Genomic DNA, 25,751 nt, shown 5'->3' on the forward strand with positions numbered 1-25,751 from the left:
CACAGAGCTTGTTCTGTTTCTGTATTTGGGTCTTCAAAGGACATGACACAAAGAGAGAAGTGCTTACAATTTAATTTCATTTATGTTCCAGAGAATTATAATAAAGATATAGCTCTAGCAATTGACAAAAGGCAGCTTCCAGAATCTATCCCCGTTCAGTGCTGCATTAGGCTAAAACAGTGGTCACCAAACTTGTTCCTGGAGGGCCGGTGTCCTGCAGATTTTAGCTCCAACCCTAATCAAACACATCTGAACAGGCTAATCAAGACCTTACTAGGTGTACTTGAAACATCCAGGCAGGTGTGTTGAGGCAAGTTGGAGCTAAACCTTGCAGGGAAACCGGCCCTCCAGGACCGAGATTGGTGACCCCTGGGCTAAAAACTCCTCAAAGAAGGAGCAGCTCCAACCATAATAAAAGAAGCTGTTAGTATTTTCATTTGTTAAAATTGATGTATTACATGCATAGTGTCTAGCATTAACTGTATGTTGTAGCGAGGACGTAAACAAGGAAGTAAACAACGGCAAATGCTTTTTGGCACCGCTATCAATTTAGCTACAAATTCTTATCAGTCAAACAGCGCTGCTGTGTCTTTCTATGCAGCTGCTTTCCCTGCGTTCTACATCTCAAATAACAAACTCTTAAAAGATATGTGAATGTTTTATATTTCTTACACATGTTTATAATTGGAAAATATTTGAAAGACACTTGTCAGGTTTTATTTTAGAGAGCAGGCTTGAGGTTCAACTGTGTCCTCTTCATTTTCTGTCTAATTCAGGCTCAAACTGAAACAGCTAAACTGATGCATGGCGATTTCTGGTGACATGGAGCCGATCCATGAATCACCGCACATTGGGTTCTATTTTGATAATCTAGGCACAAAGTCTAAAGCGCAACGCGCAAAAGCATTATGTCAGCGACATGTCAGTTTTTGCTATTTTAAGGACGAAAAAATCTGCTTTGCGCTGCAGCGCATGGTCTAACAGGGTTCAGCTTATTCTCTTAATGAGTTATAGCTGTGTTTTGAGAATAAATCAATCAGAGTCTCATCTCCTATTACCTTTAAGAGTCAGTTGCGTTGTGCCATAGCGCATTTGCTATTTACATTGCAGACTTTGTAAGTGGAAAAACTGAGCCCTTCACTAGCAAGAAAACAGTTAAACAGAGCATCTACAGGGCGAGAATGAGATTTGAGCCTCCTCATTCTTTACTTTCACTAAGGAAATGTGTTGTACGCACAAACATCCATTAGTGTACAAAATTAATTTTGTTTGTTAAACACAAAGACTTGCTTTAAACTATTTGGACCCAATATTTTTGTTGCTCTTTTTAGAAGAGAGAGGATAACAAATCCATACTCTCTTTTTGAAGAAACTATTTTTTAAAAATTCTTCCTTAATCTAATAATTAATATGCACCTGACTAAATGCAAGATTTCTGTGCGTGACACATTTTTAGGATAGTCAAAATAAATAAAAAAAATACAAAAATGTCTTTGTGCAAGGAAAGTTCATACTTTAGGCAAGAGCCAGAAGGGTGCAGCTTTGGTTCTTGGGTCAGTGTGGCGTTTAAGTGTTTCCTTAAGGCCCCATATTGTCTAAAGAGGAACTATCTGTATTGTAGTCCTTTAACTTCCTGTTGTCTCCCTGCACTGCACTTCCTGCTCATTTCTAAACATCCCCAGCAGACCCTCTGGCCTCACGACTGCTTAGGCCAGCAGCTAAGAATAGACTGGGGAAGGGGGAGCCTTTTCCATGTAGCTTTCAAGAAAAATAAATCATCAGAAAACAACCGAAGCAGTGACAGGTCAAGATGACTACTGAACTATGACACGCTGTCTTGTCAAAACTATTGAGATGGATTTCTTTAAGATTTGAAGAGCTGAAACTTGCAGACACATTCTGGAGACACCAAAGGCTTATCTTAAATCTTGTAAAAGGGGTAAAATAGGTGCCCTTTTAGCTGAATACTAGTATCTTGAAAAATAGTACCTTAAAAAAAAATATTTATACTGTCATCTTGGCAAAGATAAACATAATCAGTTATTAGACATTAGTTATTAAAACTATTATGACTAGAAATGTGTTGAAAAAATCTTCTCCGTTAAACAGAAATTGGGGGGGAAATATTTAGGAGGGCTAATGATTCTGACTTCAACTGTGTATGCAAAAGTATTGATTGACTAGATTCATTTACTGTAAATAGTCCACCTCTTTATCTGCAAAACATAAGCAGAAGTTTTTGCACCCCAAAAACGTACCGTCAAAAATATCTGCAGGCATAAAGACTTGAACTGGCCATACAGTTTAGCATATTTGAGTGGAATTTGACAGCATGTGACACTCATCGAACTCAAGTTGTATTAAATTATCCCACTTATTTGCGCTACGCCTATCTATAGCATTGAGTAACAGTGGGGTGTTTGTGTGTGTGCTGCTCTATTTCTGATGCAACCGGATAATGATAAACAGAGAGTAATGTTTTGTAAGATGGAAAGATTTCAGTCAGGCATGGAGGATTTTGTTCAAACAGACTGTTCACTGCACGCTAAGCTACACTTCATTCTGATGACTGGGCGAATTCACTTCTGTTGTTAGAACTGCCAGTTGTCTCATAGTTAACCTGTATGTGGTAGAAATAGAATTCTGAGTAGGGACAACCAGAAATAAAACCATGCACATGCTAAGCTGGCCTTCGTGAGATATTACTATCGGTCAGTTACTTTATGCCAATACATTTTCCCTTTGTTTTAACCGTATGTAAATAGAAAGTTGTGCTTTTTGTGAATTTTTTTGCACACATGCTGGACTTAGGGTGTCAGCAGGGTCCTAAAAATTCTTTAAAAAACAAAATTTTAGACATAAAAGGGCCTAAATTCACTGAAATATGGTGTTGTTGGTCTTAAATAATTTTAAACAAGTCTTAATTTTTCCTTTGTCTCTATACCCAATTGGTACAACCAACAATCTATCTAATAATAAAACAATAAAATAAAATGTTTAACAAAAGATACATTTATTAACTCTATTTATCAGTTTGGAAAGTGAGAGTGGTTTTACATATTACTGTAAGTCAATGCAAAGATGCGAATAGAAATCCTGCAGTGCAATTCGTAAACGTTGCGATTAGCGCGCGAATGAAGCAGGACGAGTTGATCATTTTGCACGTTTGGCGTGCTTAATGGACTTATCGTGCTGGAAAATCTGAACTTCATCGGAAATTCGCGCCACTTTACCCAATCAGGAGTTTGCTCTTGTAAGGGTGTGACTATGACATAAGTGCCTGTTGTTGGTGTCCCAAGGGGAAGTCTTCTTGCCAATAACAGACACCAAACTGGGCTGGGCTCAATTGGAAGCACCGCTGAAAGCTACCATCAGGTATAGTTCTGGCGAAGTTGAGGAACTCACAGATCTGGGTGCACCTCTGAAAGGGACCTCAGAGATGGCGCCAGAGTAGTCTATGCTTTTTATCATCCTTCCTAAAGCACATAAAGCACAGCTATTATCTCAATAAATCCATGTTAGCCATTTAGCAACAAAGCTACAGTCACCGGGTAAATAGAAGCCCTGCCCATGACGCATATCCACTTCTATTGGGGAGTGAATTTGATGTGCGAATGAAGCAAATTTGATGCGCAAATAAAGTGAGTAAACTCATAATGTTCATGTGTCTATTTATGCTCGAATAGCATGATTTATTTGTGCGTACTGCATCTGGTGTGAACACAGCATAACAAATACATCTGTTTAAAAGTTCTCCATAGTTACCTGGTGAGGACGCTGACCTGGAGACAATGTTTGATATAGTTTATCATCATTTTTACACCATTTTGGTACACAATTTTTAGAAAAGTTAGAAAAACTAGGCTTTTGCCCTGTAGTCTGAAATTTCATTCATAATGGTCTTAAAAGGGTCTTAAAAAGTAAAAATTGACTTGGTAAAACCTAATGCTGAACTGGTTATTGAACAAAAAACTGGTTTACAAAGTTTCTATAATTGTATTGTTGCATCAAAATGAGTTTCACGTGATTTAGTAGTAAGTTTTCTACACTGTAAAAAAAATTATTACATTTTAGTTGAATCAAATAAACTTTTCAGGGGTGACACAGTTCTGTTTTACAGTTTTAACATGTATATATGCTAATTGTTTTCTAAAATGAATTTAACCAACATTTTAGAAAGTAAATAAATTCGGTGAATATGAAAATATTATGCAAAAGTTGAGAGAATTTGGTCACACGAAAAGACCAATCATTAAAAACATGCATTATCCAAAGGTTTCAAGTCTTAAACATGCATTTCTGAACGTTGGTTTGAATACGTATAATTAAAAGGACATTAAAGACTGCACATGAAATAAAACTTTTAGAAAGATGTACAGTTAAAGTCAGAATTATGAGCCCCCCTTTGAATTTTTTTCTTTTTTAAATATTTCCTAAAAATTTTTAATAGAGCAAGGAAATTTTTTAAACAATTGAAACATACTTGCATTTTCATACTTGTGTTTCTCAGAATATCTATCTTTTTATGCCCAAAAGGCTATTGTCAACATTTATTTGTGTCTAAATTCTTTTTTAAAATGTGTAACACTGTACACTGTAAACCCAGCTGTTTACTTAAAAAGCCATTACTTAAAATGGAAAGTTTTAGCATCAAAACTTAAAAAGGTGTGTTTAACTTACTTATTAGGCAGCAAAAAAAAATTTCAATTAATTTTTTGAGTTCTCTGAACTGAACATTTTGATTTCTTTAAACGATTCACCATGTCTGTTTAAAATGATTGGTTGCGTTTGAAATTCTGCCTTGACAACCACGCTGATTGGTCGATATATGTTACAGTGGAAGTCAGAATTATTAGCCCCCCTTTGATTTTATTATTATTATTTTTTTTTTTTGGTCTATTTTAAATATTATAATATAATATATTTTTTCCTCTGGAGAAAGTCTGATTTGTTTTATTTCGGCTAGAATGAAAGCAGTTTTAATTAAAAAAATAATAATTTTAAGGTGAAATTATTAGCCACTTTAAGCTATATTTTTGATTAATATCATGCCCAAAACATTATACCCAGTTACCCTAATTTAACCCTAGTTAACCTAATTAACCTAATAAAGCCTTTAATTGTCACTAAGCTGTATAGAAGTATCTTGAAAAATATCTAGTAAACTATTATTTACTGTCATCATGGCAAAGATAAAATAAATCAGTTATTAGAAATGAGTTATTAAAACAATTATGTTTAGAAATGTGTTTAAAAAAAATCTTCTCTCTGTTAAACAGAAATTGGGAAAAAATAAACAGGGGGGCTAATAATTCTGACTTCAACTATATCTTATGAATAACACTAGTTCACTGGTTCTGCCTGAGAGCTCCTGCATGTTTGAAGAGAATGAAACAGCCATATTTTAAAAATCCTATTATTTTTGCTTAACAAAAAAGAAGATGAGGGCGACGCGGTGGCTCAGTAGGTATGCTAAAATTAACCATAGTGTGTGTGTGAATGAGTGTGTATGGATGTTCCCAGTGATGGGTTGTGGCTGGAAGGGCATCCGCTGCATTGCTGGATAAGTTCATTCCGCTTTGGCGACCCCAGATTAATAAAGGGACTACACCAAAAAGAAAATGAATGAATCAAAAAAGATAAAACATATGGAACTGTTGAGAGATTGTTCTACTTTAAAATATTAATACAAGACCTAAGATTGTCAATGACGGTTTAAATCAGCTTCTCCAGCCTCTGTGTTTATGAATGAGCTAGGCAGATGTTTAGCGGCTGTTCCGTCGAATTTAACCATATTTGCTTTCGCCCAGTTCAGCACAATTTTGATCGAAGGTGTTTTCATCCATCTTTAGAAGTGGTCAAATAGGACAAGTTTAAAAGGTTTCACTCTCTCACACATGTACTTAGCATTGTCCACCTATGAACGGATCGACAAAAATGCATCTTAAAACCATATGTAAACAGGGCTTGACTAAATACTTCAGTCAGCCGCTCTAATAACTTCACTGTAAAAAATGTTTTTTTCTTTTTTCTTTTTTTCTTTTCACAATTCCTTCATGTTATTCCAACAAAAATCTTTAGGTTAAATTAAGTTAACTTAATCTTATATATAAATTGAAGTGGATTGAACATAAAACAATAAGGTTGTCTCATTTAAAACTTAAGAATTGTGTTGTTTCAACTTATTTTGAATAAGTAGTTTCAATAAGCAGCAAAAGTCACTTTTGGGTGTTGATGGAAACTTGCTTAATTTGCATTTGTTGTTGTTGTTTGTGTTTTTTTGTTTGTTTTTTTCTTTGAAAAAATTAAATTCTTGTTACGATGGAAACTTGACAAATAAATGCTTACATAGAGTAAACAAATTTTAAGTAGCTGTATACAGTTAAAGCGTGAGACAATCCATAAACTGATGTTGCAAAATGAAGATGTATGAAAGTAGATGTTGCAGATGAAGGTTAAGCATGTGCATTGGTTAAAACAAAACTGTATTTGTTCCATACACATGCATACCAAACCAGAAGAGCCAGATCAAACCGGAATGTTTGGTGTATATGCTGTGAGTGCTATAGAAATGGCAATTTCTGGTCAACCAATCGCTTCCATCTATTACAATTCGAATTTTTTTCTCCATTTTCTGTTGAACAGAGAGATTTGTTCTGCAAATTTCTAAACATAATAGTTTTAATAACTAATGTCTAGTAACTAGTAGTCTAGTATTTAAAGGAAATAATATTTTACTAGATGTTTTTAAGACACTTCTATACAGCTTAAAGTGACATTTAAAGGCTTAACTGGGTTAGTTAGGTTAACTAGGCAGGTTAGAGTAATTAGGCAAGTTATTGTATAACGATGTTTGTTCTGTACAGTATCAGAAAAAATAGCTTAAATGGGTTAATATTTTGTCCTTAAAATGGTGTTTAAAAAAATGCAAAACTGCTTTTATTCTTGCCTAAATAAAACAAATAAGACTTTTTCCAGAAGAAAACATATTATCAGACATACTGTGAAAATTTCCTTGCTCTTTTAAACATAATTTGAGAAATATTTAAAAAAGAAAAACTTTTCAAAGCGGGGTTAATAACTTTGACTTTACCTGCATATATATATATATATATATATATATATATATATATATATATATATATATATATATATATATATATATATATACATGTGTATATACAGTTAAAGTTAATTAATTAACCTAGTTAAGCCTTTAAATGTCTCTTTAAGCTTAAGAATATCTAGTATAATATTATTACTGTCACCATAGCAAAGATAAAAATAAATCAGTTATTAGAAATGAGTTAATAAAACTTTTATGTTTAGAAATGTGTTAAAAAAAATCTTCTTTCTGTTAAACAGAAATTGGGGAAAAATTTAACGGCGAGTCTAATAATTCAGGGGGGCTAAAAATTCTCTCTTCAACTGTATATACTGTACACACATACAAACATATAAACAACATACATAAAATACACACATACAAACATATAAACAACATACATAAAATACACACATACAAACATATAAACAACATACATAAAATACACACATACAAACATATAAACAACATACATAAAATACACACATACAAACATATAAACAACATACATAAAATACACACATACAAACATATAAACAACATACATAAAATACACACATACAAACATATAAACAACATACATAAAATACACACATACAAACATATAAACAACATACATAAAATACACACATACAAACATATAAACAACATACATAAAATACACACATACAAACATATAAACAACATACATAAAATACACACATACAAACATATGAACAACATACATAAAATACACATATTTGATATACTATTCTGTCCTTATGCAATTTTACAGAAGTACGTTTTTATTGAAGTCTTTTTACTTTTTATTAAAGTCTTTATTTTTTATTTTTATACTTTTATTTTTTGATTCTTTATGAATGTAATGGGGACATTTTTACGTGTGTGTGTGTGTGTTCTTGAAACTGTTAAAGTGGGGATGGAGATCTTGTGATAAAGGCACACCCTCTCAAAAATGGGCCACTGCAGCATGCAGACGTAGCTGATTCAGAATTCACACACGCAAATACACAAACACACACACACACACACACACACACACACACCGACACACATACACACACAAGTGAAATACATTTAATAGTACATTGTCTGTTTTGGAAGAGCTGAAGAACAGTGACTCTTGTTTTTTCTATCTCTATCTCTAGTCTTGTATGAGGATAACATTATATATTTGCATACTGGTTTCAGCAGTATCTTCCTGTATCCCTTTGAATGCTTGTGTGTGTGTGTGTGTGTTGGAGTGTGTGTCCCTCAGTGGCCCCTGGCACCGCCCCCACCCCTCCCCTTTATTGTGAAGAGTCGCGCTGAACTTCTAGCTGAGCTTCAGTATTACAGAGGACAGAGTCAAAGTGTCCTCCTCCTCCTCGAGATCAGTCCTTGTCTTTAATTTCTCCTCTGTCTCTCACCGGTCTCTGGACACACATGAGACGGTGAGCGGGCAGCATGCGGAGCTGGAGGTCGTGTTGTTCTTCTGGAGTTTGTCTCAGTTGGATTATAAGGAAGATTTGCTGTTGCGACGGCGCAGGTGCGTAACTCTACTCTGGGGTTTGTTTGTGGACTCTATGCAGATGCGATCAGTTGGGTTTTTATTTTCGCAGCATGTGTGTCTGTTCGTGTCGCGCTGTGGGAGTTTGGGGTCTGGGTTAATCGTTGTAATTGAGTTATGTGGAAATCTTTTTATCTGAACTATGGTATTTCATGTAACGGTTCACTGACCTGATTCCTGAAGATCTCAGATGAGCTCAAGGGTGTTTCGGGTGACTCAGCTGATGATTATTTACAGGGTTTTGTGCTTGATATTTTTTTCGTTTGTCAGTTTAGAGGTTATTCTATGGGAAGCAAGCATTTATATTGTACAGTAGCTGCGCAATTTAAGGTATTTTTCTGTATTAGATGTGTTGCAGTAGAATTTTTAAGTGTCTGTTTGCTTCCCATTTAAATGAGCTAAAACAGCACAATTATTGAGTTTTTTTGTGACAACTTCATTATGTTGTTTAATCTACTTAAATTTGAAAAAAAAAAAAAAAATATATATATATATATATATATATTTCAAACAAAAATAGAGTTCAAACTTCTATTTAATTAGTTCAAACTTCCCTAAAATGAGCTGAAACAACACAATCATTGAGTTTTTTTGTCAACTTCATTGCTTTATGTTCAGTCCACTTAAATTTGTAAGAAATACTTAAATGTGTTCGGATTTCCCTTTTAAAACAAGCTGAAACAACATAATTATTGAGTTTTTTTCCGAAAACTTTATTATTTTATGTTCAATCCACTTGAATTTGTAAAAAAAATCTATTAGTTCAAACTTCCTGTTTAAAATAAGCTGAAACAACACAATAATCGAGTTTTTTGTGACAAGTTAATTGATTTAGGTGTAATCCAATTAAAATTTTAAATAAAATTATTTAAACTTGTTCGAATTTCCATTTTAAAACGAGCTGAAACAACACAATCATTGAGTTTTTTTGTCAACTTAATTGTTTTGTGTTCAGTCCACATAAAATTGTAAGAACTATTTAAATTTGTTAAAATTTCCCATTAAAAATGAGCTGAAACAGCATAATTGGTCAGTTTTTTTTCAGTACTTAATTATTTTATGTTCAGTCCACTTGAATTTGAAAAAAAAAATCTATTCGTTCAAGCTTCCTGTTTAAAAATGAGCTGAATCAACATAATTGTTGCGTTTTTTTGCAAAATATTAAGTGTTTCCATTTTGTTTTCCCAACACACATCGATTGTGTAGAACCCAGCATTTTTTTTACCGTGGTGTTGTTGTTGTCACAGAAACACTTTTCTTTATAATCTTAAAATTGACATTTTTAATTCTGAATGATTTACTGTAACCTCATGTATTGGTTCCAGTTATATTATAGACTTTTTAAAACCCCCAAACAGTTCATTTAATTAGTGTTATACTGTATCATCGTTTGTTATGCATGAATAGGTATCTTAAATTTACATTCTACCCCTTTTTGTTGTATATTTTGGCAGATTAAGGCATAATTGATGACCGTGCAGTGTGCGTGGTGTATGACTGTATGTGTAACGGGTGTGAGAGCGATACTGGCCCCTCATGCTTCTCTGTTTTCCTGTAACCTAATTTCTCCATCAACAAACCAATGTGTCTCCCGTTCTCTCCGCTTTGAAGCTCAAATCAAGTTCCCATCTCTGTTTGATCATTTCTTACGCTTTTCTCTTTTTTTGCTTGAAGAATGACACTCGCTTTGAAGATTCTGTTCATTTTGACTTTTAGTGGTTCGGTTTTTTAATTAATATCAGGGGTCTTTGGTAGAGTATCTGTCAGGATAGGGACTCCCTCAAACACTTATGCACTGTATAATGTGAATATTACTATATTCATATTTTACTATAAGTCTTACCTTATTTATTTATTTTTATTTATTATAAATGTTTCATTATTTTAAGAATAAGTACTGTTATCAGTAAATTGAAATAAAGTGTCTGCTTAATGATTAAATGTAGTAATCATTATTACTGTGCAGACTCACAAAGCGTCTATTTATGTTTGATATTTTTGTTATATTCTTTCAAAAAAATGCTGAGTTTTTGTAACCTAACCTCGCATTGGGTCAAATATGGACAAACCCAATCTTGGGTCAAAAATGTTTTATTTAAATTAAAAGGTCTTATGTTAGTCTTACGGATATCTATATCTATAACAATAACAAAATTAGCATTTATTAGATATAGGTTGCGTCCGAAATTGCCTACTTCTCAGTAGGTGCTGCATTTGAATTTAAATGTCCTACTCGACCATTAGAAAAGTATGTTCTATGCAGTATGAATGTGAGTAGTATGAATGGAACTCGGATATACTACATCCGCCATTTTGTGATCATCAAGTAACCTACCCGCACCAGTTGCGTCGATTTACTCACATTCATAAATTCTCTCATGGTGCATCATGATATAGTGTAGCATCCATCGGATGAGCACTTCAAAATCTCGCTGGAAGTAGTAGGTCGCCCGAGTACTTCTCGCATACTGTTTCTGAAAACTATAAATTTGGACATACTTGGACGCAGCCATGAACATCAAAATCTTGCAGAGTTTGTCTCTTCCACTTAAATAAATCAACAATTTTTGTGACATTACCTCATACTTCAGTTTCATATTAAATCTTTTGACCAATCAAATGCTCTCTAGTATCAAACTTGCCCCGCCCACCTTCAAGATGTTTTTTATTTACTTTTCACTTGTTGCGCTTCCGCTCAACCACTGTCACTGGCAGAGCTGTGATATAAACGAAACACTACTGGCTGCTTTTAAAAGGGGCGGAGCTACCCTATGTCCCGCCCTGTCTTCTAGTTTCAGTTGACATTAGGTCAATTATCAAATAAAAAATGCTCGGTACCTTTAATTAAAATAATCAACCCAACATTGTGTCTGTCTATATTTGACCAAACATTGGGTCATGAAAAACAATAATTTTAATTTTTTTTTTGTGTATAAGTAATGATCACAGTTAAAATTTAAATATTATATCTTAAGATATTTGCATGTTATGTATTATATATATGCACTGTAGTATCACTAAAAACAGCTTAAGTCACGTTTGTTAGTTCATTAACAGTTATTCAGTCATGTTGTTTTTGTTCTGAACAGCATGTTAATTCAGCAACTTGTGCACATGGGCGTGGGTGACTGTTTGTTTCAGCTGATACTGAGAGAAATGTAAAAGGTAGCAGTTTGAGGATCAGTTTGTCTGTTTCTGCGGCTGGAATGTTTCACTGTCGGGCGCCTGCTTTAAAGACAGCAGTGAAACTGGAGGAAATAAAGCGTAGCTCTAACAAAGGGGCATTATCTGGACATGTGGTCTCTGTGGATCCGCCCTGAGGCTCGAGCTCATCTGATTGGTGAGCACCTGGAGGGAGTGCTGGCGGGACAGTTTCAGTCCTGCATGGGGGTCAATGGCTCTTTGAAGAGATACGTATCAAGGAAATGACCTTTGTCCTATTCTCACCCCATGAGAAGTGACTTACTTACGCAATATGTGCAGCAGCGCTCAGTTAATGATCTGCACTCAAGCAGACGGGTTAGTTATTCCGGCCCATCCTCTAAGGATCAAACGTATTTTTGGTTATTTGTTACTCACAGCACTGGAGTTAAGGGGCACGGGGAATCATTTCGGCTGTTTGCTCACATCTTAAAAACAAACATTAAACACATTTACAGTCATACATTTAGAATGAAAACCCAGCAGTCGGCGTACTGGTGGGTTTAAAAGTAAAAACTGTAAGAGCGTAATTTAGTTAAAGCACTTACAGGAATTCCTCACAGGGAAAAGGGTTATTTGAGCTGCAAAGTTGTCCAAATGTTGTCTGTGTGAATCATTTTCAAGGTGGACGAATTTCTGTTCTGTTTACGTGTTCTGATGTAGTTTTGATGTAGAGCTCATCATATACAGTATGGTGCAGTGCATTGGTAGGGAACCACATGTGGCTCTTTGACCAAATATACGTGGCTCTTCAGCTGTCTCCCTTCAATAATATTGTACAGTTTAAAAAATTATAACCATCACTTGAAATCAGTTTGCTATTGAAAATACAATTACAATTCCCTCTTTATTGTAATTTTTTATGCAAAATGAATAAAAACTCAGTTTGCAGTAAAAGCAAGTTTGACCAGTGCACACGTGCGTTGCTGTGGATAACCTTAAATTGCAACACCAATAAACTGCAAACAACTTGCGTTTCTGGTTACCATTGAAACGCAAGTTGTTTGCCCTTTATTTTCTCAATAATTGTAAAACATGATTTTTGTTCTTTTAAACTAGCCATTGTTGCTGTATACTGTGTAATTTTTTATTGTAGTAAAATGTTTATTTTAAATTGTGTAGCCTTTTAGAAAAACGGAAGAGGTTATTTATCAGAAATTTAAATAATTTGTCTTTTCTTCATTCATTGACTTGTTCAACGTGATGCTTTATTTATGTTTACTTTTGAGTTGTGCATGGACATACAAAATAAAAAAAATTTATATAAATAAAGTTGAGGTTTAAACCTGTATTATTTATAGTGGTAGAGATATATACACATAAACACTACCGGTCAAAAGTTTGGGGTCAATTTTTTTATTGTTAATTTTATTCAATAATTTAAATACATTTTTCTGTTCATTAAGACCAGGGGTCACCAATCTCGGTCCAGGAAGGCCAGTGTCCCTGCAGGGTTTAGCTCCAACTTGCCTCAACACACTTGGGTGGATGTTTCAAGTATACCTAGTTAGACCTTGATTAGCTTGTTTGATAAGGGTTGGAGGTAAAATTTGCAGAACACCGGCCCTCCAGGAACCAGTTTGGTGATGTCTGATCAAGACGATATTTATTAAATACATTTTATATATATATATATATATATATATATATATATATATATATATATATATATATATATTTATTTATTTTTTAATGTTTTTATCAAATATTAATTTATTACTATTAATATTATTATTAGACTGATTTCTGAAGGATCATATGACTAAAGATTTAAGTAATGAAGCTAAAAATTATTCTTTAAAATCACCCGAATAAATTATTAAACTAAATTATAAAATACTGTTAGACAGTTGTTTTATAGTGCAATAACACTTTTCACAATATTACAGTTTAATTTAAAATTTTATTTTAAAACATTTAAAAATCCTACTGACCCATAAACCTTTGTCCTGTAGTGTATATACCCCAATGGCTCTTTTCTGAATTTGGATGGCTCTTTGCTAAAAAAAAAAAAAAAAAAAAAAAAGTGTTCTTTTAAAATCAAGACGTATTGTGTCGTGCCATACTGTACATCTAGAGTCATTTAAAACATCAATCAGAATCAGTAAAAGAAAATAGCAAAAATTGTAATAATGGTAAATATTATTACTAGTATCATTTAAAGAAAAGTTATTTACTTCAATGTATTCTAAAATGTCATTTATTTATTTATTTATTACTATTTTGCTAAATAATTTATTCATTTTCCTTCGGCTTGATCCTTTTTTTAGCAGGGTTTGCCACAGTGGAATGAAGCGCCATCTATTTCAGCAAATGTTGTACGCAGTGTATGCCTTTTCAGCTGCAACCCAGCTCTGGGAAACACCCATACACTCAAATTCTCTCTCTCACACACACACATTCATACAATGACCAATTTAGTTCAATTCACCTAAAGCGCAGTCTTTTGGATTGTGGGGGAAACTGGAGCACCTGGAGGCAACTCGCACGAACAGGGGAAGAACATGCAAACACCATACAGAAATGCCATCTGGCTTAGCCAGGACTCGAACCAGCGACCTTCTTGCTGTGAGACGACAGTGCTAACTAATGAGCCACCATGCCACACTCATAATCAAACTTGCGTTTGTGTTATTTTTGGTATTTAATTAATTCATTTTTTTCCACTCACACATTTGATATTCATAATTTCATATTTGCATCCTACAGAGAAATTTACATCACAAACCGTGGGTGGTCAGCTGTACTGTTCTTTTACAGAAACCTTTCCACCTAGTTATGTAACGTCCATGTGCATTTGTGGTATCCTGGATACCAAGTGAAAGTAACTGGGTCTGATTCTTTCACCAGTCGCAAAAGATATGACATATCTTTACACAGACAACACTGATAAGCATTTACACCAGTCTCAAGCTGGTACACACTACGAATAAATGCTTGTACTTATACATGGTATAATCTTTAAATAGTTTAAATGATGACTATAGATGTAATCTAAGGGTTAATGAAAAAAATGTCCACATGCTGTAAACTCTTCCTCATGCTCTTTTCTTTGGTTTTGATGCCCTGCTACGTGTAGTCCCCAAACACCTTTATGCTCAGATCAGGTCAAGCTGGTTTTTTCACTTCATAATTGCGACCGTCATCGGCACACCAACCACCAGCCTATAGACCAGGCATTACTTTTGCTTTCAGCTCAGTAAGGAAGCTGATGTCTAACACTGCACTCAAGTTTCTTTCTGCTGTTGGCTTTGATTCTGTCTATTTTTTGGCTTTGACATTTCTTCAATGATGTAAGATCATATATTCTCTTTTTTCTGAGGTTATAGATTGTTACACGGTGAAGGTTTTAAACATGTTTGTCTGTATTTGTTGTCTGTTATTTCCATTGTAGGATTTCATTCATTTATAATGTTTTATGGGCAGTATAATGAGGATCATAATGCTGTTTCTTGAGATTAATTTATAATGTTTTTATGGACACCATAATGCAGTTTTATTTTAGATTTATAGGTAAATAGAAAGTTTAAAAGTGTAATTTGAAGACTATTTTAGCAACAATATAAAATTCTTTGGTGTCATTCAATGTTATGATCATAAACTAAAACTAAATCTGTGAAAAATACAGAATTAAACATTTACTTTAAAAAAATACAACATTAAAGTCAGCATAACTTTAATTAATTAACTTTAACCAACTGTTAAGGCTGGTTTATACTTCTGCGTCAAGTGATTAATGTGACCCACGACGTAAACCTTGCACATAGCCATGCATTTATACTTCTACGTGCTGTTTGTGTTGCTCTGCAATAACACTTCTGTAACACTAGCTGGCAGTAAGTTATGTTATATTCCTTTGTATCAAGTTTCATCGTGTTTTTTCTGAATGCTACCTTAATGTACAAGTTGCTAAAACTCGCTTATTTAGAGGCAGGAACCGGCAGACGTGCAACAACTTAAATCATAAGGTAAACACAAAACTGAATTTTTCATCTGAAACTCCTTCCCGGGACTCAACACTTGTGTAAGAGTTGAAATATTGCAAATATTCTGATATCTTTGACAATTCAAAACATGAGCTGAAAACAGAGACTGGTAGCTTCACAACCCAGCAAGGGGGAATGCGGGAAAAACCATTTCCTGCTGCATTTGCATCTGAGTATGCTGAAACTCAGCTTCATCCCCCCATCTCACACATATGGTCATTTAATGTTCTAGATTAACCAAACTGACTTTAATTATCATGTTTGATATCATTTGAAATGTCTCAGTGCGATTGGTACAATGGTCTCATTCTCTCAGAAATAGACATAATCAGAACAATAAATATATAACTTCAGGCATCTTTTGAACCACTGTGAGGGGTGTGACTTTTACACTAAGTGTGACTTTCCCTTGTGTTATTCACACCCCCTTCCTTGAGGGAATTCTTGGATTATTTAAGGTAAGGGTTGAGAAAGACTCAGCGTGATTCTGCCTACCCAGATCAGCCCATAACATGGAGCCTAGGCTCCACGTTATGTAAAATTTACACGTTATGTAAAAGGTCAGGTATGCATCTTTTCATCTTGGATTTATCTTTGATAATTTGATGTTTTGTATTGATCATTTATGAATTGACTGATTGAATTGGCATAATACATTTACCTGACTAATAAATTGTAATGTTTGACCATATTTTGCTCACTCTGTAATTATTAATTCAAGTAGATTACGCTGTATCCTTGTTTCCGCACGTCTTGCGTCAGGTCAGTAGACGGACTAAAATCCAATTGAGATGGAGCATTGGGCACACTAATTGTGTTTTAGCGATCCGGCTGACTCTCGTCAACAAGGTGTTGCACGACTAACCTAGATTGGGTACCCGACCTTTGTTTGAAGGTAATACTATTCTGAATTAAGTTCATATGGGAAACCATGGGCTTGGTGAAAACCAAAGTTACTTTAGAGTCCAGTAGTCGGGTACATTTATATTAATGCCCTAACCTCTAATTAGAAATGATGATTGTCTTAACTCAAAGGTGTACATCTAAGCGGGACTAACTAAAGTATTTTAGAACGAGCGCGCTGGTAGCGGCCATCTAAAGTATTAGTCAATTTACCTCTGTTTAATATTCAAGACTGACCGGAGTTTGACCGTGAGGGACGCCTTCGGCCGAGGCGATCTCTCTGAGCGACATGAGCAACCGAATGGACGAATGTAATAGTTACTAGTGAAGACAAAAAGTTCAAACATTTATCTAAATTACATATTGATATAATCTTCTTAATGTTTTATGATTGGAGTCAGATAAAACAAGTATAAATATATTAATATTCTAAACCACCTCATATTAAAATTGGAGTCAGATATGAGCTGAGTTTAATATAAATCAACATTGTTCACTGGAAAGACCGAACATGCAGTGAACCTTCATCCACCAGTGGACACCGGCATTGGGCCAACTGGGTGGACCCTACACTTGTAAACACTTGCTCCATCGGGCCAGCAGCTCTCGGCACCGCCCACAGTTGCCACAAATACCAAGCCGACCAATCACAGCTTGTGCTACACATTGCGACATGTAGTATACAGTACATTTTTGAGAGATCTGCGTTAACGTCAGCCACGGCGAGGACATTTTCTTCGTATAAATCAGCCTTTAGTTTGCTGCAAGTGAAAGATGAAAGTTGGAGTCCAAAAATAAAACCCAGCCCACTATCGTTATACTAAAATAAAAGTCTGCAGACTTCCACTTCACACAGACTTTACCAAGTTATTTTATTATGATTATGCTAACTATTTTTTCTGGAAATGATATTCTGTGAGGAAGTGAAGCATCAGTAGAGCTGCATTTATTTGCAAGATGTTTATTTTTGTTACAATTAAGAAGTTAAGTTGATATAACAAATATTTGCTTGAAAATGTAAAAAAAAGAAGCATTTATTGGAAATCTTTTGTAACATTATAAATGTACCACATATAAATAACTTAAATGTAAGGCATCATCACTAAATAAACATAGTAATTAAAAAAAAAAAAACTTCTTAATCTTATGAACATCTCATTCACCATTTTTTCCTTTTTTGTGTGTTTAACAGAAAACTATCCAGTGGGAAGTTCAGAGGTCAAATCTGAATCGGCCGCATCACTTCAGCCTCAGACATCGGTGACCTCTCTGCCGACCGGTTCTCCAGGACCCAAACGCTCTGGTACAACTGGAAACACATTAAAAAAATGGCTCACCAGTCCTGTGCGACGTCTCAGCCACGGCAAGGGTGACAACGCTAACGCCAAAAAACCCAACAACAAGCAACGCAAAAGAGACGGGCGTAAGAGTGTTGAATTGGGCCCGCATCACCAGGACAGCACTGAAGAGGTACAAAAATATCCATTGACCAGAAAGAGCAAAATTCCTTTGCGTGACGGCAGTGTTTCAACATTCCTGCTTTGTCACATACTAAAGTATGCTTAAAATATTCTCTAATATGTTGTCACACCTAACAGATTTTAAACTAGTGACTAATGTTATGAATGGTATGTACTGTAAATTGTAGGATTTTCATTTTATACTTCAATAAGGGTAAAATATAAAAAAACATTTAAAAATAAAAGCAGATAAAATTGGGATGCACTGAAATGAAAATCCAGGACTGAAACCGAAAATTCTTTGTAATATTTATTTATTATTTTATTTTAAATCCATTCAGCCAATCTCCGAGTCTGGCTGGAGCACTTTTAGCTTAGCTTAGCATAGATCATTGAATCAGATTAGACCATTAGCGTCTCACTCAAAAATCACCTAAGAGTTTCAAAAATGTTCCTGTTTAAAGCTTGTGTAATATCACTGCACCTGCTGTAGGCATGGTTCAACAGCAGTTCTTTGATTATTACGCTGGAATGAGAGTATATTTCCTAGCCATAGAAAATAGTAACTTTTCATTTTTAGTCTTAGCACATGTATCTACAGTCTTAGCAGATGTATCTACAGGAGAGTTGATCTTTAAATAAAAAAATTCTTTGTACATTTTTGAGCATGATGCTAATGCTCTAATCCGATTAAATGATCTATGCTAAGCTAAGCTAAAAGTGATCTGGAGATTCAAAAATGGTAAAACTCGACTGTTTAACCATAGAGGAGGTGTGAAATTAAGCCTTTTTTTAAGTGAAGTGCTGTTTTAAATTATATAAAGTCATTTTGTTACACTTTTTAAATGTGACTCAAGTTAAATTGTGTTAAATATACAGATTTAAAAAGCAGGAGCCAATAAAATAACCTTTTTTTTTTTTTTTTTTTTACAGTAAATTGTTATTGATAGTGAATGATTCAAAACACTTTATTTTACCAGCATTGCCATGACAACACAGCACTGTTATTGCAAGCAGCAGGAACAACTACATGTATACTACACAGAAATGTCCTGTCGGTGTTATTTGAGTGGACTTGAATGCTTTTCTGGTGAGCTTATGCGGTTTGTATAGACAAGTATGCAGGTGCATCAGGTATCCATAGAGCAGAATATTGTGCAGTTATGAACTATGACCTTGTAGGCAGGGGACAATAACCAGTTTCAAGGTTTACCGCGGTTTGTAAAAGTCAAGGTTTTAAAAACGCACAATTTGTAAATTGTTATACCGTTTCTAAGGTATGTGTACGATTTTCTTTTTTTTTACTGTTTTTTTTTTTGGTTTTGTTTGTTGTTTGTTTGTTTGTTTTTTACAAATAGTTTTTTTGGTTTTTAGGGCAACAATATCCACACCAAATGCTACTGGTCAGCCCACAATTCAAAAAACATTTGAAAAACAAATCACTTAAGCCCCGTCATCCAAGCTTGCTACAGACCAGAGCAGTATTATATTATATCCAAAGAAAAGAAAGATATCCAAAATATATGCAATGTTTCTTAAAATAAAATATATTGTGTTTAATGTGGGAAAAAAGATGACTTTTTTACCCAGACCTTTAATAAGAACATATTTTCGAGCGGTACTTACAATACTGTGATACCATGAAACCATGATATTTTTGTCCAGGGTTATCTTACCATCAGAATCTTAAACCGGCCCATACCTATGGCCTTGACACACCTGCAAAGTAGTTTATGGTACACTCCATTGCTATTGCGATTTCATCAGCACATCAACAAACCACACTTGCACAGCCAAAGCCATTGAAATCAATGGGTTTCATAGCGCATTGCTTTCCATTTCCAGTGTGAAAGCCATGTAGTTCAGCGTAGCTTATTATTTTCAGCTCATATTTTGCCATTTTTCTCTTCTGCTAAATACAGAAAAAGCCTTCAAATATTCGATGCATCACTATAATAAATTGAAAATGATTATACATTTATTATAATAAATTAAATACAAATACAAGTCTTCCTGATTACATAGACGCATATACACAAGTGTTGGGTTTCCTCATAGACGTAATAATTTTTACATCGTACATACTGTTTATTCTGTCTCTTGCTGTTTATTATATACTGAAGTAAACGTTTTTTTTTTTTTTTTATTAAATGATAATAACTTTGCCACTTTCTAAATCAAATTAAAAACCTCAAGCTTATCAATATATTTCATGATCTGGGTCATTATTTAATACAGAACAATATTTAATCCAGAAAAACCCACGGCCTTTCTATCTCTGATAATTACTCTAATATGGATGACTTTATGGGAATTAATGGCACTTCTTAAAAACTAAAATAGCAAGTAGATCATTTTATAAAGTCAGAAAGGACTAGAAGATGTTTGGTAGACGTTTTACACTAGGAAGGAAATTAAATACGCTCCATTTGGGACATTTCATAAACAGTATTTATGAAAAAGATCTGCACAGATGAATATACTGTATTAAAACATTTGATGGATAAACACTCTCTTTGTCCTTTGTTTTTAAGACTAAGGCTACCCTAAATGTGGTCCATCAACATCCATGTTTGGGTGCATGTTATATGAGATGTTCGGCTGCTGTCATGAATCATAGATTTGTCTCAGTGTGATGTGTTCATGTTGTGTGTGTTTTTCCGCAGAGGGGAAGGCGAGGAACAAACAGCGGAGGAGAAGAAGAGGCTGAAGACGAGCCACACACTCCTCTGCCTCCACCCATGGAGATCATCAAGGACCCTTCCGCTCAGGAGGACAAGGTGAAACATTCACTTTCATTCATTTTTCATCCTTGTTTTCCTGCCCTTTTTACGCTCTGCGTCTCTCATCCTGTTTTTTAAAGAAGCAGTTCATCCAAAAGTTCAAATTCAAGAATTCATTTATTACTTTTTTGTTAGTCAAACTACTCTGAGCCACAATACTTTGTAGCTTGTGATCTTAGTTGTTAATATTACAATAATTGAAAAACTTGTCTGATGCTGGTTAATGGTAGAATGAAATGCAGATATATGTCACCTTTTTAGTAGGTTTTTGGCTTTGATTGGCTTTAGCATTTAGTACCGGGTGAGATTGTTTTGGTCCGTTTTTCAATTAAATTAAATATCTCCATGTTTTTGGTTTTCTGGTGTCATTTATTGGTCAAATTGTATAAAAAACAGTTATTTGGTCTTGATTATTGTTCACTTGACCTAGGCAAACAAATAATCTCTAAAAATATAAATGTACAGTTGAATACAAAATTATTAGCTCTCCTGTAAAATTTTTATTAGTTTTTTATTGTACAAATTATAAGTACAAATGACATTGCTTTTACAGAATTTATAAATGTATGTATATATATATATATATATATATATATATATATATATATATATATATATATATATATATATATATATATATATATATATATATATATACATACAGTTAAAGTCAGAATTATTAGCCCCCCTTACATTTTTTTTCTTTTTTAAATATTTCCCAAATGATGTTTAACAGAGCAAGGAATTTTTTACAGTATGTCTTATAATATTTTTTCTTCTTGAGAAAGTCCTATTTGTTTTATTTCGGCTGAAATAAAAGCTATTTTTTTATTTTTATATATAAAAAAAAAAAAATATTGGTATAAAAGTGTCCTGAAAAATATCTACTCAAAAATTATTTACTGTCATCATGACAAAGATAAACTAAATCAGTCATTAGAAATTAGGCGGGTAATTCTGACTTCAACTTTATATTCAGATAAACAAAGCAAAAAAATTTGGTGAGTGTGTTTCATTTGGATTTATTTTTTAGTATGCTTTGATCTTTTTCTCTTTCTTCGTGTTTCAGACTCCAGAGCCCGGCTCTTTCCCAGTGCTGGGCAGCGACACGCCATCTGATCAGACGCCCAGAGACCCAGAAACAGAGCAGAAGAACAAGGCCTTGAGAGGGCGAATGTAAGCCGCCGTCTGAACTGTGCATGAAGAGAAACAAATACCTACTTTACTATCCACTTGTTAAGTCTGACATGACACTTCACAGTTTCCAGGGCCAAAAGCGAAAAACAAATGCACAAATATAAAATACTATGTACTGTCATCACAGCAAAGACAAAATAAATTAGTCATTAGAAATGAATTATTAAAACTATTGCTTTATGTTTAAAGATGTGTTTTGCTGTCCGTAATACATCATTTGGGAAATAGAAATAAAGAATAAAAAATATCATAAGAGGGCTAATCATTTTGCATTTAACTCCATGTTTTCAATTCCAGGAATATTTTGAGCCTCACAGTTACAAGTATTTACATTTTGCATATATTTAAAATAAAGTTTAGCCATAAAAACACACCATACAGAAGAAGAGACTTTGACGTGGACACGGTTTTGCATACGTCACACTTTAACAAAGCCGATATTTAGCAGGAACATAAGGATAGTGTATTGTGATATCTCTCACATCTCTCCTGTCCGCAGGTTTGTGTTAAATGAAATGGTGCAGACGGAGAGGGACTATGTGAAGGATCTGGGAGTCACCGTTGAGGTACGGGATGTATAACAACTGAATCATTCAGCATGTGTTATTGGTGTCAACTTACACATTTAATTAAGATGTGATTTTCAACCATGATTCAGCAAATTTTTAACATCTGTGCTACTGTCTGTGTTACCATTCAAAACAAACGATTTGCATTCATGTACAAAAGATATTATCACAAGCATCTGAAGGACAAAGAGCATCAGCTGATCAGACTGGCTCAATTCAGTGTTATTTTAGTATTTATATGCTATTATAAAATGAAGTAGTCATTATATATATATATATATATATATATATATATATATATATATATATATATATATATATATATATATATATATTATTCTTTCATTTTTTTATTTAAATTTGAGCCATTGTTAAGTGTTTTGTGTTAGGTCAACTCATGAATTTTGATTAAAAATATATATTTTTTGCCAAGCATTTCTAATTATCTTTTGAAATTTAATTAAATTTTTTTTTATTTATCTTTTTCTTTTCTTACATTTCAAGTATTAAAACCTATTTTGTAGCTTTGGTTTTAGTAACATTGCAAAATGGTCAACCCAGGCTCATTATTGATACGTACCCCTATATACATTTCTGGAGATTGCGAAATACGTCCCAGGAGCTATGTTTTTTGCAGTTTTTGTTTTTGCAAATCCACCACAGGCCGCTGTGTACACTTTTTCAGATCTCAAATTTTTCTTGCGAGTGCCTTTTTTGCCTTCTGTTCTCACATAAATCCACCAGAGGCTGCTGTCGACTGACCAATTCACCCCACCCATCCCCGACCCTAAACCCAACGCATAGTGTTTTCAAAAGTACCGATTAACCAGCCCACCGCCTTCCCAAAACCCAACTAGCAGTGTTTTCAAAAGTAATCCAGAAAAGAAAAGCCCTCGCTGCCTCGCTGATTTTTACCACGTTTTCAGATCTTACCACATTTTCACCATGTTATATACTTGTTTATTGTTTTTTTATTACCTGCTTTCTGGAACCGTTCTTCGCCAGACCCAAACCCCGGCGTCGCGGTCAACTCCTCTGCGTCTCAAGAAGACAAAATAAAGACAAAATGCGGCCATACATAGCTCTGGCTACATAACTAGCGCTCTCCAGAAATGTATACGAGAGAACATTTTGACAATGAGCCTGTGTTGAAAGTTGTTATTGAAAAGCTTTTTACTGAACATATACAGTAAGTGCTACAGAGAGTCACTTGAGGAGGATTTCTTATATTAAGGGAAGTCTAAAATGTGTGTTTTCCTCCTTGTCCTCAGGGCTTTATGAGACGGATTGGGGAAAAAGGTGTTCCAGAGGACATGACGGGGAAGGATAAGATCGTATTTGGGAATATTCATCAAATCTACGACTGGCATAAAGAGTAAACCTCTTTTTCATTCATTTAGAAAGAGCTGTGGAAACTGAGTTGTTTTCTTTATTTTGCCTTTATCATAGCAAAGAAAACAAAACCGTAATTAAAATGTCATTAACTTTTTGTAACTATTGTATTACTGCTTTTATTGTTATTCATTACCATAAGGCAGTAATACTTTGGTATCATTAATATATTAACATAATAGTATTCATTAATATTTTATTAATAGTTATATATTAAATAAATGTAATATATTCCATACAGAAATCTTATTTATGGTAATTTATAAACAAATGTAAGATTATGGCTAATATAAAACAAAACTTAATGCTAGACTTTAACTCAATTCGATTCATCTTTATTTCTATAGCGCCTTTTATAATGTAATGATATAATAAGGAATTGAACACTCAGTATATTTTAATTGATTTATATTAAATAAGTACAAAGTACAAAAGTATTAACAAAGTACAAATAAAAAAACATTAATTGGATGCATTAATTAATCAAAAATGATATTTATTACCTCATAAATTATTTCTGTTTTAAATAAATGCTATTTTTGATCTCTATATTCATCAAAAAAATCCTGAAAATGCTTAACATTTTTGGAATATATATAAAGCAGCACGATTTTCTTTAATAATAGTGCAAATAACAACTTTAACAATGTTTATTGAGCACCAAATGAGCATATTTACAATTTTAATTGATCATTTAAAACGGAAGATTGAAATAATGGCTGGTGAATATTTAAATTATATTTTTACGTTAAAATATTTTATATACATATATATTTTAAATTGTAAAAAATTGTATATATTTAATGCTATATTTTATTCTATTTTTAATCTTCATTTATTGTACTATTTAATATTATATTTATTAATATAATAAAATGAAATTATTTATTTAAAACAAATAATATTAAAGAAATGTAAATATTAAATAAAACAGAAAAAAATATTAAAATGAAATGTTTTAGAATCATGAATAACAATTGCTAAAAAAGACTAACAAAATAGCTCAATATTATGATAAAAAATTATGATAATTAAATATATTAATAAATATTCTAATGTCCAGATATATACAAATATATCCTAAAATGATATCAATATTAAAACCTGACTACTGTTGACCAAACAATGTGACATAACATAACATTCGATAATGCTCCATTTTACATCATGACTGAAGGAGCTTTCTACATCCTCGACTGGACTGGACATGTACAGCCTTGATAAACAGATTTAATATGTTATTTTTCAGGTTTTGGATGATAATTTACAAACAGTTGATCAATCCCTAATTTTATTTCACACATATTGCACATCTGTACATACCACTTATGTGCATTAAGAGGCCGAGATGTGTACAGCCTTGATAAACATAATTAATATATTAAATATAAACCATCTTACCAGCTGATAAATTGACTAAACAATGTTATCACAATCGTTCACACTATATTTAAACAAGTGTCTCATTTTTAGTTGGTCATGTTTAATACCTGTGAAATAATCAGCATGCAAAACTTGTATGTAAAACATCCTGGTTGTGATGACCAAAGAAGGAAATGAACATGAGAGGAGTTTATACCTATGACTAAATGTTTTCCCTTCTTAT

The 25,751-nt window shown here is 33.5% G+C and overlaps 1 protein-coding gene across 5 annotated transcripts in view; it reads left to right on the forward strand.

The window, feature by feature from the left end:
- Positions 1–25,751, forward strand: part of kalrnb (kalirin RhoGEF kinase b) — a 173,012-nt gene that overhangs the window by 129,119 nt on the left and 18,142 nt on the right. For 3 of the 5 annotated variants that reach the window (XM_068221789.2, NM_001327989.1, XM_073953338.1), the window contains 5 exon segments: positions 17,937–18,214; positions 20,871–20,984; positions 22,057–22,163; positions 22,684–22,750; positions 24,025–24,128. In XM_068221789.2, coding sequence (XP_068077890.2) covers positions 17,937–18,214; positions 20,871–20,984; positions 22,057–22,163; positions 22,684–22,750; positions 24,025–24,128 — 670 coding nt within the window. 5 annotated transcript variants of the gene reach the window in all.

Source organism: Danio rerio, chromosome 6 (assembly GCF_049306965.1).
Source record: "Danio rerio strain Tuebingen ecotype United States chromosome 6, GRCz12tu, whole genome shotgun sequence".
NCBI lineage: Eukaryota > Metazoa > Chordata > Actinopteri > Cypriniformes > Danionidae > Danio > Danio rerio.